The sequence below is a fragment of the Prionailurus viverrinus genome, chromosome E2 (assembly GCF_022837055.1).
Source record: "Prionailurus viverrinus isolate Anna chromosome E2, UM_Priviv_1.0, whole genome shotgun sequence".
In the NCBI taxonomy this organism is placed as follows: domain Eukaryota; kingdom Metazoa; phylum Chordata; class Mammalia; order Carnivora; family Felidae; genus Prionailurus; species Prionailurus viverrinus.
The window spans coordinates 55,655,201-55,670,211 of record NC_062575.1 but is presented as its reverse complement, the minus strand read 5'-3'; the positions used below and the strand labels follow the sequence as shown (position 1 = coordinate 55,670,211).

At 58.3% G+C, this 15,011-nt stretch overlaps 1 protein-coding gene across 1 annotated transcript in view; it reads right to left on the bottom strand.

Annotated features, from left to right (window-relative positions):
- IGLON5 (IgLON family member 5) overlaps positions 1-6,505 on the bottom strand; it is a 32,488-nt gene extending 25,983 nt beyond the window's left edge. The window contains exon 1 of the mRNA XM_047835750.1: positions 6,315-6,505. Within this exon, the coding sequence (XP_047691706.1) occupies positions 6,315-6,393 (79 nt within the window). The 5' untranslated portion in view covers positions 6,394-6,505. The remainder of the gene's footprint in view (positions 1-6,314) is intronic.
- Positions 6,506-15,011: the final 8,506 nt, after the last annotated feature.

Sequence of the window (15,011 nt, the reverse complement as noted above, 5' to 3'; positions counted from 1 at the left end):
AGACCCACACATCGTGCTGATGCCAACAGCCCCCCACACGCAGGTGCAGTCTACGCACGAGCGGTTACAGCCCCATCCAGGGGGCCACCTCTCTCTCTTTCTCTCTCTCTCTCTCACCGGCCCCCCACGCCGGCCTAATCAGTCACACTGACACTGCCAGCCTGAGGGCCATGCTCAGCAGCCCACGCCCCTGCCCTCTGGAAAGTCGTGCAGAAAGCTACGGTGTGCGATGAGACAGTTACACGGCCACAGCCTCGCAACACAAAGGGGCTGCCCTGGGCCAAGAATCGGGTGCACACAGTCACGCTGTCACCTACGATCGGATCTCACACACACACACACACACACACACAGAGGATTGGTCACACTCCTGCTCATACATTCCCAAGCCGGGGCCGGACAATTCTTCCCCGTGGGGACTGCGCAGTGCGGGATGTTCAGCAGCATCCCTGGCCTCTACCCACCAGATGACAGTAGCTTCCCCCCTCTTCACAGCGGTGACAACCATACATGCCTCAGGTATCGCCGGACGCCCCTTAGAAGGCAAAAATCCCCCCTCCGCCCCCTGTGACAACCACTGTCCAAGGTTACAGGAGAAACGTGGGCTTAGGGGTGAGGACGGAACTGTCCCAGGTCCCCTGGGAACTGAGGGCTCCTGGGCTGAGCCCCTGACCACAGCCAGGAGCCACCCAGAGGAGCTAGGCCCACAGACACAGGCAGGCAGGACCTTAATCATATGTCCTGACAGACACAGGCACACACTCCTCCCAGAGGGAAATCCCCGACCCTCAGAGCTGCCCGGGGCCCCTCCCGTGGCTCCCTGCTGCCTCCAGGACAAAGGCCCTGGGGTCGCTTCTCCTGCTTTGTCTTCCCTCGTGCATGTGTGGCCCAGCTCTGTGTTCCCCACCTTTCTCTTCATCGTGCCACCGTTTATGGCAAAATGTTTCTCCTTCTCCAGGGGTCTGGAATAATGAGGCCTCTCCTAGGAGACACAGCCCATATGTGCCGGGATGAGCTCCTGCCCCGCTCCCAGGGCACCTTGGATCAGACTCAGCTGCCTCCCCAACCTGCTCCTCCCGGCCAGAGCCTGGCTCAGACCATCTGTGTCCCCGGCACACCCAGCTCCAGGCTCAGCCGAGGGCAGTCCCAGGAGACTTCGTGATGAAGGACTCCACGTCTCAGGCGGGTCTTGGATTCCTGGTCCCCGTGTCTATAAATCTGGATGTCTTGGGTCCGTGAATCTGTCTCACACAATTCCCAGACTCCAGGATCAGGAACCCCCTCCCTGCTGTGTGACCTTGGGTAAGTCCCTTCCCTTTCCTGGGCTTTAGTAAGTGGAGGTGGGGGTGGGAATAGTCATTTCACACCCAGTTGGTCGCTGAGCCCGGCTCCTGCCTCTCTCTCTCTCTCTCTCTCTCTCTCTCTCTCTCTCGGTCCTGATCACCCTGGATCCTGTCTGAGCCTGCTTCCCTCACCAGATGGGAGCCCCTCCAGGTGGGGCCTGTGTCTGACCCACCTCCAGGGTTCCAGCATTGCTGGCTCTGGGCCTGGCCCATAGGAGGCCTCGCGAGATGTTTAATGTATAAGCAAGCTGGTGCACATGAGATCCACTCGGTAGGAATTCTGCTTGGAAAACTCTCTCTCAATTCTGGGGAGCCCTCCCTACCCCTCCAAGCCTGGTCTGTTTTCCCACAATGCCTGGACTACCTCCCTTAGAGCTCATATCACACACTGTGGTGACCATCTGTGTCTGTTTCCCCCATCAGACTAGAAGTTTCTCGAGGGCAGAGCCTGGGTCTGACTCAGGTCTGTATGTACCCTCAGCATCTCCCAGCACAGGGCCTGACCCTGGAAGGCCTTGGGAAATACTTACTGGAAGGATGAATGTAAAGAGATACCTACAACATGTGTCTCCAGCTCTTGAACTCCTACTCCTTCTTCAAGACCCAAATTCAAATGCCCCCTCCTCCGGGAGGACCTCCCTGACTGTTCAAGACCGAGAGTGTCTCCACTCTCTACTGGATCCTCTCTGACTCGGTTGGGGCAGTGTTCAAGGGCGCCTCCCCCACCTGACCAGGTGTTCCCCAGGGGGCCCAATTCTTGGCTGTGTCCCCCAGAGCTGGGCTTAGCTCAGAGCAGGGACGTGTTTGTAGGGAGAATGACTGGTCTTGAGAGGCTGGATAAGAAAGCCCCGAGGAATCCGTGCCACGAGATCAAATGTCCACGCCACCGTTTCCTGGCTGGGGGACCCCCGGGCAGTCTGAGCCTCAGTTTCCTCATCTCTGAAAAGGGGGAAAAGAGCAGCTCTTCCCTCTGAGGGTTTTGTGAGGGATTTCATGGGAACATGCAAGAAAAACGTTTAACTCAGCGCTTAGCATGCAGAAAGGGCCCAATAAATGCGAGCTGCTCCTAACAGTACCTTCTTTTTTAGGAAACATCTATTGCTATCCCTGGTTCGGTGTCAGTCCCCTGGGGGTGGGGGTGGGGTGGGGGCAGGGTGTAGGTCGCTCTATGCCCAGCACCCCCGAGTCGGCGACTGGTATACAGGTGCCCTGTCAGCATCTGCTCTCACACCACCACGCCAGCATGGCCGGCTGCTGAAAGAACAGACTGGAGAACCCGGCTGCTCGGGGTTCGAGTCCCAGCTCTGCCGTTTGGTTGCACAAATTACTTTCAGGTCCCTGGGACTCAGGGTTCCCACCCCCGAGTTGTGGTGGTGAGGATGAAAGGAGGTCACCCAAGCAACAGGTTCAACGCAGAGCCAGCTGGTTAGGTGCTAGCCAACAGCTATAGGTGTGCCGGCTGTTGGGGAGATGAGGCAGCAGGTGCCAGCCTGTCCTGGGGGTGGGGCTGGTGGTGACCAGAACGACCACTCGGGTCTCTGCCAGTCTGGACTAGTAGCTGGCCAGGGAGCAGGTATGAGGGCTTGATTGATCAAGTGATGAAGGTCACGGCTAGGTGAGTTTCCTCTCCTTAAGAGAGAAGGAGATTTCTAACAAGATGGAGGCCCCTGGGCCACCCCTCAAAGGGACATAAGTGAAGCTGGGACCCTCCAATGGGGGGATGCTTGGATTCCCCCAACAGGAAGCCAAGGCCCGCAAGCGTGTGTGACTTTGCAAAGGTCACTCTGGGAGCTGTGGCAGAGGGGAGGCTGGCCGGAGGGAGGGGTGGGGGAGGTGTTGGGAGGGGTGTGGCTCAGGCAGGGAAGAGCCGGTGAGAAGACCCCTCTTCCTCTGAGCTGAGCTTGAAGTGTAGAGGCCTTCCCAGCACCGATGCCCCGGACTCCCGGAGTCTGGACGCTGAGCCAAGAGCCCTGGAACTTTCCACAACGTTTTGGCTGCTCCTTTCTGCTGGTTCCCACCTCAGGACCTTTGCCTCCACTGTTCCCTGGGGATCTTTGAAAGGCTGACTGCTCTCCTTTTAGTCCAAACTCCCCTCCCAGCGGCTCAGAGAGGGCTTCCTCAACCACCAGAGACCACATGCGCAGCGCGTCCCGAGTCAGTCTTACTGTTTTAGGCTACCTGTCACTCTCTGAAATGACCTGTTGCCTTCCGTGCTTGTTTTGAGGTTTTGATCTCTCTCCGTCCCACTGGGATGGAAGCTCCTTGAGAGCTCCTTGAGTTCGTCTGGCTTGCTCACTGCTGTGTACGTATAGATAGATCCCCGGTGCCCAGAAAGGAGACTTTGTGTTCAGTAAATATTTGTCAAATATCCAGTCCAGACAGACCGGGGGTCCGGAGGGCCCCGTGGACAGTGGCTGGCACGCCTCATTCCGCTGGCCCCACGCCACCTAATACCCCACGCCAGCCGGCCAGGAAGCAAAGGAACCGCCTGCACCATCTCTGGAAGTGAATACGTATGTGTGGGTGTGGGTGTGTCAGCGTGGGTGTGAGTGTGTGTGTTGGCATAAAGAATTTAGGAAAGAAATGAAAAACAGAATGATATCTATGGATGCCAGGGAACTAAGGTTAAGTGGAAAAAAGCCAGTGGCAGAGAAATGGGCTTATTTTGTTTCTATCTCGGGAGAAACATCCACAAACAAACCAGTACCTTGCGTATAAGTGCCACTCTGCGTGTCTGACTTCGCACGAGCGAGGGGGAGAGCCGGGACCGGCTCTCTCCGGAGTGTGGAGTGTGCGTTTTGGGAGGGGCGGGGCGGGGACAAGGTGGATTTACAGACTCGTGGTGGATTGCTCCCTTGCAGGCATTCCTTCCGGAATTTGGAAACCAGCAAATGAATCAGAGGAGAGAAGATGCAGTTTTGTAGACATGGACCCAGGCTTTTTCTCAGAGCGCCCCAAATGACAGTGGGTGGGGCTGTCTGGCTGCCACCTGGCTCTGTCTCAGCCCGCATTCCCCCGCCCCGTCCCCTGTTGTCCCCAGATCTCCCCCGGGGACCCCAAGGCCCAGGAGTGGGAAAGGACTTGACCTAGGTCACAGACCGCCTCCTGGCTCCAAGAAGCTCCCAGCCCAGGATGTGCGTACAACAGTGATTTCTGGGATCTGCAAGACTCAGAGTGGAAAATGGGAAGTTATCTTGAGATCAAAGGAAAAGAGGGGGTGGGAAAGGGAAGGGGGGGGAGGAAGGGATTCATGAGGGTACAGGGTACGATGAGGGGGGGAAGGAGAAGCAGAAGGCAAGAGGCAAGGGGAGGACAAGGACAAAAATGAGAGGTGCCAGTGCGGACGTGAATTCCCAGAAGTGAAAGGCACACGGACGGACCAAGGCGCACGTGAGGGGGGCTAGGAAGAGACAGGGACACGCGTGTGTGACAATGAGAAACAGTTCTCCAGGCAAGGAGGGACAGATGTCAAATTGTGCTGAGACCAGCAGGGATGGAGAGACAGAGACCCCGAGAAAGAGACAAATGGGATGTCCCCCAGAGGTAGGGAGCCTCTGGAAATGACCTAGAGAGACAAGAGTCAGAGACAGAGAGGCAGACAGGCAGTCAGAGAGTCAGACGGTGATTCAGACAGGTCAGGCTGGAGGAACGCTCCGACCTCAGACCCAATGAGCCTCCAGCCAGCTGAGGCCCAGGGGCTGGGGGTCCTGAGTGCGGAAACAGGCGTCCTGAACACACGGGGCCATGTCTGTGAGACCGTGGGTGTCTGCGGGTGCGGCTCTGGGTCAGACTCGGTGACGGGTGTTTATGTGTCTGTGCGTGACCCGCTGTGTGTGGGTGGAAGGCTGAGAGTGGCTGCCTCCCTGAGACTGTTGAGGACTCTATGTTGTCCCCGATTGTGTCCCAGACTCTGTGATCCTCAGTTCGGGGCAGGGCCTGGGGGAATCCTCCAGAAGCACCGAATTAACCCTGGTGCCTGCCTCCTGCCTCTTTGCTCTCTCTCCTGTCCTCAGGGGGCACCTCCTGGACCATCTTTGGGCTGCTGGCCCAACGGGGACACACAAAGTCCAGCTGCACACCTGCTATCCAGAGATGGCCCAGGTCACCCCTCCCCATTCCACACAAACAGCCCCCAGCCCCCTGCTCCTGCACCACCAGGACTGAGATTAACCCTTTGACCCCATGTTAACCCTTCCCTTCCCTTGCTTCTCCATCTGCCTCTCCCATTCTCAGTCCAGCTTCTGAACCCTGCTACCCAGCAGGGGCTTCCCACATCTGAGTCCCCAGCCGGGGTCCCCAACTTCCTGGATCACCAGCTCCTTTCTCCCACGTAACTGCAACCTTCCAAACACCAACACTTTCTCCCAACCTAGATGACCCAGCTGGGAGCCCAGAGCCCCCCTTCTTCTCCTGGCCCTGGTCTGGAGCTCTGCGGACACCCCTGCCGCCTTCTCTTACAGACCCTGGGAAGGCACCATCCCCCCACCCTTGCCCAGAAACGCCTACCCCAGCCCTCAGGCCAGGACCCCCCTCAGGGACCGTCTTCACTCAGAGACGAAGACCCCCGACGGGGCATCTCACTTCCCCTCCGCACCCCAACTCAGTTCAGAGATCCTGCCCAGGGACCCTTACTTTAGCGTTTGATCCCCCCTCCCTGGTAGGGAGCCGCAGACTCCCGCCCCCAGGCCGGGATCAGGTGTCCGCGACCCCTCTCTCGCCGGCCGGGAGAAGCCGACCTCCGCCCCTAGGCCCAGGCTCGAGCCCCCGGGACGCCGAACCCTGCCCCCGGGCACGAATGCAGACGTCCGAGACCCCCTTCCCGGCCAGGGGGTGCAGCCCCCGCCCCCGGGCCCAGACCTCGGCGTCCGGGGCCCTCCCCTTCCTCGCCCGGGAGGCGGCCCCCCCCCCCCCCAGTCCCCTCTCGGGACCCCGGCGTCCCGGCCGAGCCCCCCGCCCCCGACGCTGCGGTACCTCGGCTGATGACGGCCAGGCCGGCCAGGGCGGCGGCGGCGAGAAGCCGGAGCCGGGCCCCGGGCGCAGGGGGGGGCATCGCGGCAGCGGCGGCGCGAAGGGGGAGGGGAAAGGGGGGGCCGGTCCGGGGCGCGCGAGGCCGGGGGGAGAGGGGGAGGGGGAGGGGGACCCCGCCTGCGGCTGCACCGGCCCGGGGGGCGGCGGGGGCGGGGGGAGGGGGCTGGGGGGGCGCGACGAGGCGGCCGGAGCTGCTGCAGACCCGGGGAGGGGGGCGGCGCTGACGGGCAGGAAGGCCGACCAATCAGGGGAGGCGGGGGGCCGGGGAGGCGGGGCCGAGGGGGGGTTGCTTGTTGGAGGGAGAGGCCTTTGTTACTGCGGCCCGGCCCCTACCCCCTCCCGCCCGGGGCGTCCCCACGTCTTCCCACCTCGGATCCCCAGAACCCCGGGTCGGGGACACTTCCTGAGCTCACCTCCCTTCTGCTTCGGGGCCCAATATCATCATCCCTCAGACCCTGGAGTCCTGCCCCAGCCCCCTCCTCCCTCAGACCCAGGAGTCCTGCCCCCAGTCCCCTCCTCCCTCAGACTCAGGAGTCCTGCCCCAGCCCCTCCTCCCTCAGACCCAGGGGTCCTGCCCCAGCCCCCTCCTCCCTCAGACCCAGGAGTCCTGCCCCCAGCCTCCTCCTCCCTCAGATCCTGGAGTCCTGCCCCCAGCCCCCTCCTCCCTCAGACCCAGGAGTCCTGCTCCCAGCCCCCTCCTCCCTCAGACCCAGGAGTCCTGCTCCCAGCCCCCTCCTCCCTCAGACCCTGGAGTCCTGCTCCCAGCCCCCTCCTCCCTCAGACCCAGGAGTCCTGCCCCAGCCTCCTCCTCAGACCCAGGAGTCCTGCCCCCAGCCCCCTCCTCCCTCAGACCCAGGAGTCCTGCCCCAGCCCCTCCTCCCTCAGACCCAGGAGTCCTGCCCCCAGCCCCCTCCTTCCTGAGACCCAGGAGTACAGGCCCCCAGCCCCCTCCTTCCTCAGACCCAGAGGTCCAAGCCCACAGCCCCTCCTCCCTCACCTGGAGTCCTGCTCCCAGCCCCCTCCTCCCTCAGACCCTGGAGTCCTGCCCCCAGCCCCCTCCTCCCTCAGACCCAGGAGTCCTGCCCCCAGCCCCCTCCTCCCTCAGACCCAGGAGTCCTGCCCCCAGCCCCCTCCTCCCTCAGACCCTGGAGTCCTGCCCCAGCCCCCTCCTCCCTCAGACCCAGGAGTCCTGCCCCCAGCCCCCTCCTCCCTCAGACCCTGGAGTCCTGCCCCAGCCCCCTCCTCCCTCAGACCCAGGAGTCCTGCCCCCAGCCCCCTCCTCCCTCAGACCCAGGAGTCCTGCCCCCAGCCCCCTCCTCCCTCAGACCCTGGAGTCCTGCCCCAGCCCCCTCCTCCCTCAGACCCAGGAGTCCTGCCCCCAGCCCCCTCCTCCCTCAGACCCTGGAGTCCTGCCCCAGCCCCCTCCTCCCTCAGACCCTGGAGTCCTGCCCCCAGCCCCCTCCTCCCTCAGACCCAGGGGTCCTGCCCCAGCCCCCTCCTCCCTCAGACCCTGGAGTCCTGCCCCAGCCCCCTCCTCCCTCAGACCCAAGAGTCCTGCCCCCATCCCCCTCCTCCCTTAGTCTTAGGAGTCGGGGGGCCCCTAGCCCCCTCCTCCCTCAGACCCAGGAGTCCAGGCCCCAGCCCCTCCTCCCTCAGACCCAGGAGTCCAGGATCCCAGTTCCTCTTATTTCACGAATAACACTGTCTTTGGGGTGAAATTTCCTTTTTCTCTTCACTCCAGTCCTCATCCTCAGGATAGTAGGGGGAATGGGGCAGGACCAGGACCTGATCATGCGAGTGGGGAGGAGATGGTAACCCAGGGCTTAGGGCTCAGGTGCAGAAACTCTAGACTCCCCATTCTTTCACTTACTTGGCTGTGTGACCTTAGATGAGTCCCTTCTCTTCCCAGAACCTCGGTGTCTCCCAACTACGTGTGATTAGTTCTTTCCTCCTGGTCCCACCATATACTCACTTCCTAGGTACTGTCCTCCCTCTCGGGTCCTCTCTCCCTGGGCCCACCAGGAGAGGCTTGCTTGTCCCCATCCGCCCTCCCCCCACCCCTCCGCCACAGGCCTCTGAAGCAAGGGAAGTCTCAGCCTCCCAGTCTGTGACATTTGGGGTCAGGAGTTTCTAAGTCACCCCACAGGGGCTGTTTTACTTCACAAGCACATCTATCGTCCCTTCCTGCCCCCACATCCAGTCTTTCTGCAAGAGCCTCCGGTTTTGCCTTTAAAACGGTTTCTACTCTGTCCCCTCCTCCCTGTCCCTGTCCTCAGTACTCTCCCCAGTTAGAGCTGCCACCCCCCACCCCCACCCCAGCACTGCTCTGACCACAGCGGAGCCCTGGGCTACCTTTGTCTCCACCTTCAGATCAAAAACCACTAAGCACACAAGCCAGCACACTGATGCCGCTGCCGGCCTCAAACATTCACTTCAGCTCCGGCTGCCGCGGCCCTCATTCTGTTCCTCAAGCCAAACTTGCTGTGGCCTCAGGACTTTGCATCGGCTGTTCCCTCTGCTGAAATGCTCTTCCCACCGGGTTGGCACTAGACTGTTTCTGATCAGATGTCACATTTGAGAAGCCAAAGTAATCCCCCTCCTAACACCACAGCTCCCTTGTTGTCTCTGTAGCTCTTGGGATTCTTTCATTTCACGATTCTTTTATTTCACGTGTTCCCTTGTTTATCTCAGTCACTCCTCTCCGCCGCCTCCGGCCCCCCCCTCCCCCCCCCCCCCCCAGCCTATCTTGGCTAGGGAGGGTCTTGTTGTCTGCTTCTGCCAGCCGGATATGAAACCACGTTAGTTTCAAAGTGGCCACGAAGGGAGTATTTACACCATGGCAATTAGCAAACACCGCAGAGCAGAACTTTCTTTTTGGAGGGCCATTGTCCCAGGGCACCTCTGTACAAAATCGTTGTCGACCTTGGCAAAAGACCATTTATTGCTCCCCTTGAATTCAGGACCATCCAAGGAGCTCCCTCTTCCTGGATTGGCCTGGATGCCAGGCCTGATGACAACACGAGTACTTACCACATGCGGGCATCTTTCTGAGCACTTTTTCGACATTATCTCCTTGAAGCCTCATGACATCCTTATGAGGTGTGTCTTGTCTTTATTTCACAGATGAGGAAACAGAGACACAGAGAAGCGACAAAATTTCCCAAAGCCTTAGACACGGCTGAAGATCTTTGTCATATGTGTATCTGACAATGAACTGGTAGCCAGAATATATAAAGAGCCACTACAAATCAACAAGAGACAACTCATTTTTTTTTTCAACGTTTTTATTTTTGGGACAGAGAGAGACAGAGCATGAACGGGGGAGGGGCAAAGAGAGAGGGAGACACAGAATCCGAAACAGGCTCCAGGCTCTGAGCCATCAGCCCAGAGCCCGACACGGGGCTCGAACTCACGGGCCGTGAGATCGTGACCTGGCTGAAGTCAGACGCTTAACCGACTGCGCCACCCAGGCGCCCCGTGACAACTCATTTTTTAAAATTGGCAGGAACGGGGCTCCTGGGTGACTCAGTCAGTTAAGCATCTGACTCTTGATTTCTGCTCAGGTCATGATCTCACAGGTCTTGAGTTGAGCCCCCCGTCGGGCTCTGTGCTGGTGGCACGGACCCTGCTTGGGATTCTTTCTCTCCGTCTCTCTGCCCCTCCCCTTCTCTCTCTCAAAATAAATAAACATTTTAAAAAATTGGCAAAAAGACTTGAACAAGCACTTCACACACACACACACACACACACACACACACACAAGGAAATCTGCCAGTCACGTGAAAAGAATACCCCACTCCTCCCAGACCTGACAAAATGAATTGGTAATAATACTACTTGGCTATTGCCTCTATGCTCCAAAGCCATCCTTTATTACCTGCTCTGCAAAAATAGAGCTGCAACCTTTAAACATTCCCCCTTTGCGGTAAGCAGGTTGCTAAGCTTTGTCAGTAGAGGGAAACTGAGGGACCCTGCAGGAGGAACAGGGCTTCTGCCTTGTTCTGATTTTTCCTTGGGCTTCTTCTTGCTCTTACCGCGTGGTCACCAGTGACACGTGTGGAGTGCATTCAGTGGCGCTCACCTCCGTCAGGTTTCGGGGGTGCCCACGGCGATGGCGTCTCATCAAGTTTCAGTGCTGTCCCAGTTGATGGCTTCCCAGTGTGTCCTAGAAGCTGGCTTCCCAGCTTCACCCGCTGGCCCTTGGGTGGGGTGTTCTCTGCTTACTCAGTATCTGTGGACCACTCCGGTCTGGGCAAGCCAGCCAACTTCCCCGCAGTCCAAGGGTCCACACCCACATCTCTTGCAGTGTGGGCTCAACTCCAGCCTTGGCGGGGAGGGCCCTTTCTAGGCTCATTCCTTCCTCCGGCTTCCTCCCTGAGTCCCACAATATTCCTTTACCCCCTTTAGAGATTATTACCTGTTATAGTTAATAACTCCTTATATTAAAATTTCCCTGTTCAAATTAGAAAAGAAAATGCTCGGTTGGACCACTTACTTTACAGTTTCTGTGCCTTAGTTGTGTCATCCAAAACACTGAGGGTAAGAATAATTTCTCCACGCCTTCCCCATCCGCCAGGGCTCCCTAGGGCTGCTGGAACAAATTGCCAAAAACATGGAAGCTTAGAACCACACACGCTGTTCCCTCCCGGTTTTGGAGACCAGCAGTCCGACACTGATGTCCCCCGGGGCCAAAATCAAGATGTCAACAAGGCCATACTCCCTCCGGAGGCTTCTGGGGCTGGGTGGGGGAGAATCTGTCCCCTGCCTCTGTCAGCTTCTGGTTGCCACCTGCACGTTCCTTGGCTTGTGGCTGTGTGGCTCCAAGCTCCGCCCCTCACGTAAGGGTACCTGTGATTGTATTTAGGGCCCACTTGGATCATCCAGGATAATCCCCTCAGGATCCTTCATTCAATCACATCTGAAAAGACCATTTTTCCTTCGTAGAGTAGCGTCCATGGGTTCCAGGGATTAGGATCTGGTATCTTTGGGGGCCATTACTCGGCCTCACACTACATGTCCCCTCTATCCTCCACGCCCCTGGTCCATGCCTGGGAGGCTGACCTCTACTGACCACATCAGCAAGCTCCCCTGCCCTTTGACCTCAAGGCGGGTTTGGCCATAGAGAGGCACAGGCTGAATGCCGGAGGGTGGGTGGCCAGAGAATGCTGTCTTCCGTGCCTGCTAGCAGCCTTCCTTGGTTCCTGTCTGGTGGCCCCTGGGGGCCACAGCACTGCTTCTCAGCGGTGGGGGGAAACACAGGCACCGGGGGCAACGGGTTGTCTCTGGGCACTGGGATGAGGCCAGGGTTTTGCTTTTTCGTTCTGTTCCCCTTTGTAACTTGCTCCCGCAAAACCTCTTTGAAAATGAGTAATTCATTAAAGCCCAAAGTTGGAAGCTCAAATAAAAGTATGTGGTCTTGGAAGGGGCCCATGCCTCGTGTTTGTGGGTTCTCAAGGGGCTCTTGGTTGGGTCCTGAGGGAACTGCAGCATCCTTCTGGAGATTTTTTTTTAAGTTTATTTTGAGAGAGAGAGAGAGAGTGCACAAGGGGGGGACGGCAGAGAGAGAGGGAGAGAAAGAATCCCAAGTAGGCTCCACGCTGTCAGCACAGAGCCCGATGTGGGGCTCGAACCCATGAATCATGAGATTATGACCCGAGCTGAAATCAAGAGTGGGATGCTTAACCCACACTGAGCCACCCAGGCACCCCCCCCCCCCCTTCTGGAGAATTCTTGCATTGGCGTTTTCCTCTCTGCAGACACACCAGGCACTCAGCCCCCAGGCCTTTGCTCACCTCTGTTCTCTGCCTGGATTCTCTTCTTCCAAGATCTTCACCTCCTCTGAGAGACCTTCCACAGCCACCCTTGGCCAAGCAGGGACACCCACTGTTTTCCCTATCTCCCCTTACCTGTCATGCATCCTGCTTACTTATTCTAGTCTGCTTACCTTGCCCAGTCTTTCTCCCTTACCAGGCTCTAAGCTCCCCAAGGGAGCCCCCAAGGGACCATCTCTGTCTCATTCAGCACCACGTCCCCAGTCCCTTACACACAGCAGGCTCTCAATACACTTTTCGAAAGTTTTTAAGTTTATTTTGAGAAAGAGCATGAGCGGGGGAGGGGCAGAGAGAGAGGGAGATGGAGGATCCCAAGCAGGCTCTGTGCTGACAGCAGAGAGCCTGATGTGGGGCTCGAACTCACGAACCATGCGATCATGACCTGAGCCGAAATCGAAAGTTGGATGCTTAACTGATTGAGCCACCCAGGAGCCCCTCTATACATTTTTTAAAAGAATAAATAACCCCTGGGGCTTCTGAGTGGCTCAGTTGGCTAAGTATCCAACTCTTGGTTTCAGCTCAGGTCATGATCTCTCAGTTTATGGGTTCGAGCCCTGCGTTGGGCTCTGTGCTGACAGTGTAGAGCCTGCTTGGGATTCTTTCTTTCTCAAAGGAAAAAAAAAAAAACAAAAAAAACTCCTTACGCTCTTCATCAGCTTCCTCCTCACGAAAGGTCAGGTACGATCACCCACTTTGTAACTGCCACTGTCATGTCCCTGGAAATGTGCTTGGGTGTTATTAATATCAGTTGAAGATACTCACTGCCCCAGGCAGGGCGGGTAGGGGGTGTCCGAGCACTGGCTCCCATGTCTCTATCTGTGCTCATCAGGCAGACTCCTTAACCTCTCTGAGTCTCCTTGTCCCTCCCTACAGCATGGAAATAATAATAGCATCCACCTCCCAGCACTGGGGTGGGGATCAAACGGTGGGGTCAGTTTTACGCGTGAATTTGGCTAGGGCCAGAGGTCCCCATCAGTCACACCTCCACCTAGTGTTGCCCGAAAGGTATTTCGTGGGTGTGACTGACATCTTTACTCAGTCGAGATAATTCTCAATAATCTGGGTGGGCTTGATTCAATCAGTTGAAAGGTCTTCAGAGCAGATTGGATTCCCAGGAGACGAAATTCGGCTGGGGGACAATAGCTTCACGAGCCCGAGAGCCTCCTGACGGCCTGCCCTCCGGATGTCAGGCGTGCCTAGCCAGCCCCACAGCCACATAAGCCAATTCCTTGCAATATATCTCTCTTTTTTTTCAATGTTTGTTTATTTTTGAGACAGAGAGAGACAGAGTGTGAGTGGGGGAGAGACAGACAGAGAGAGAGGGAGACCCAGAATCCGAAGCAGGGTCCGGGCACAGAGCCCGATGCAGGGCTCGAACCCACCAACTGCGAGATCATGACCTGAGCCGAAGTCGGGCGCTTAACCAACGGAGCCACCCAGGCGCCCCACAATAAATCTCTTCATATGGACCGGCTACTGGTTGTTTCCTGGGCTGGACTCTGGTGGATACAAATGGGAGGATGTTGATGGGCTTAGAACAGGACCTGGAGCAAAGAGCTCAAACCGACGAGAGCTGCCAGCCGGGGCCCTCAACGTCCCGCGGTGCCAGGTAGCCGGGAACACGTTCCCCCCTCACAGCGACGCAGGAGGTTATGGTCCCATTCCGCAGATGAAGCTGGGGATAGGGCAGCGCTGGGGTCCCGACACAGGTAGCCCAGCCCCGGCGGCGCACGGCGGCTGATCCCGAAGCTCCATGCTCTCTCGGCTCTGCTGCAGTGACCGCGGGGGATCCCTCCGCTGGAGAGGCAGGGACAGTGGCAGCCCTGTCCGCCATCCTCCAAGCGCAGCTCGGTGCGGGCACACCAGGGGTTAACTGAGCCTGGAACCGGGGTGGGGGAGGGCGTGTGAGATGGATGGGGAGCCAGGGACTCTGGAGAAAGAGGTCGGCCCTGCAGCCGCTCCTTGGCCGGGGATGCGTTTTCCAACCTCATCTTTGTTTGTGGAGCTGCTGCGGGCTCGCGCCCCCGCCACCCCCACCCTGCCACTCCCCCACGGGGACAGTCCGTTTTTCCTGAACTAGGTATCGCCGTGTCTGGGAGTCCTTAACCCGCTGGCCGCCTAAGTTGAACTTGCCATGTGTGCCCTCCAAGCATCAGTCCCTCTAGGTTCTCTGGAGAGCGGGCTGGGTGACTCCTCGGGCCCAGCCGGTGGCGTTTTGCCCGGCTCCTTTCTCCCTGTCGTCGCCCCCTTGCGGGAGCGCTAGGGCTCCTGCCTCCTAGCTTCCCTCCTGTGGCTCCCCTGCCCCCAGCACGTCTGCCCAGCGCGACGGCAATGCTCCGGCTCCCAGCTGGGGCCACACGCTCTCTTCCCAGGGCTGGCCCCTGTCCCTCCCCCTTCCAGAGGCTCCCCCTATGCAGCCCTGGCTGCGCAGCACCTGGACCTCACTCATCTGTGTCCCCAGCCCAGGGCCTGGCACACGGGGCCACTGCAGTCATTTGTGGCAGACAAGTGGACGAATTCCTGGAACGTCCTTCTCCACCCAAATAATTCTTCCTCATTCTTCCAGACCCAAGCCTCTTCCCAAGGTCTGGGGATTGTTTCCACTGGGCAAGGCGCTCGCATTCTGAATGACCACACCTCCTTTGGGCAGGAGGTGTGTTTAGAGAAAAGGTGTCTCCTCCAGGTCTATGCTTCTGATCAGACTTGCAAGTGATAGGTCCACACGGGGCTTTACATGGATCTATGCTCTTTTTTTTTTTTAAGTTTACTTATTTTTAGAGAGAGAGAGTGTGTACGAGTGGGAAAGGAC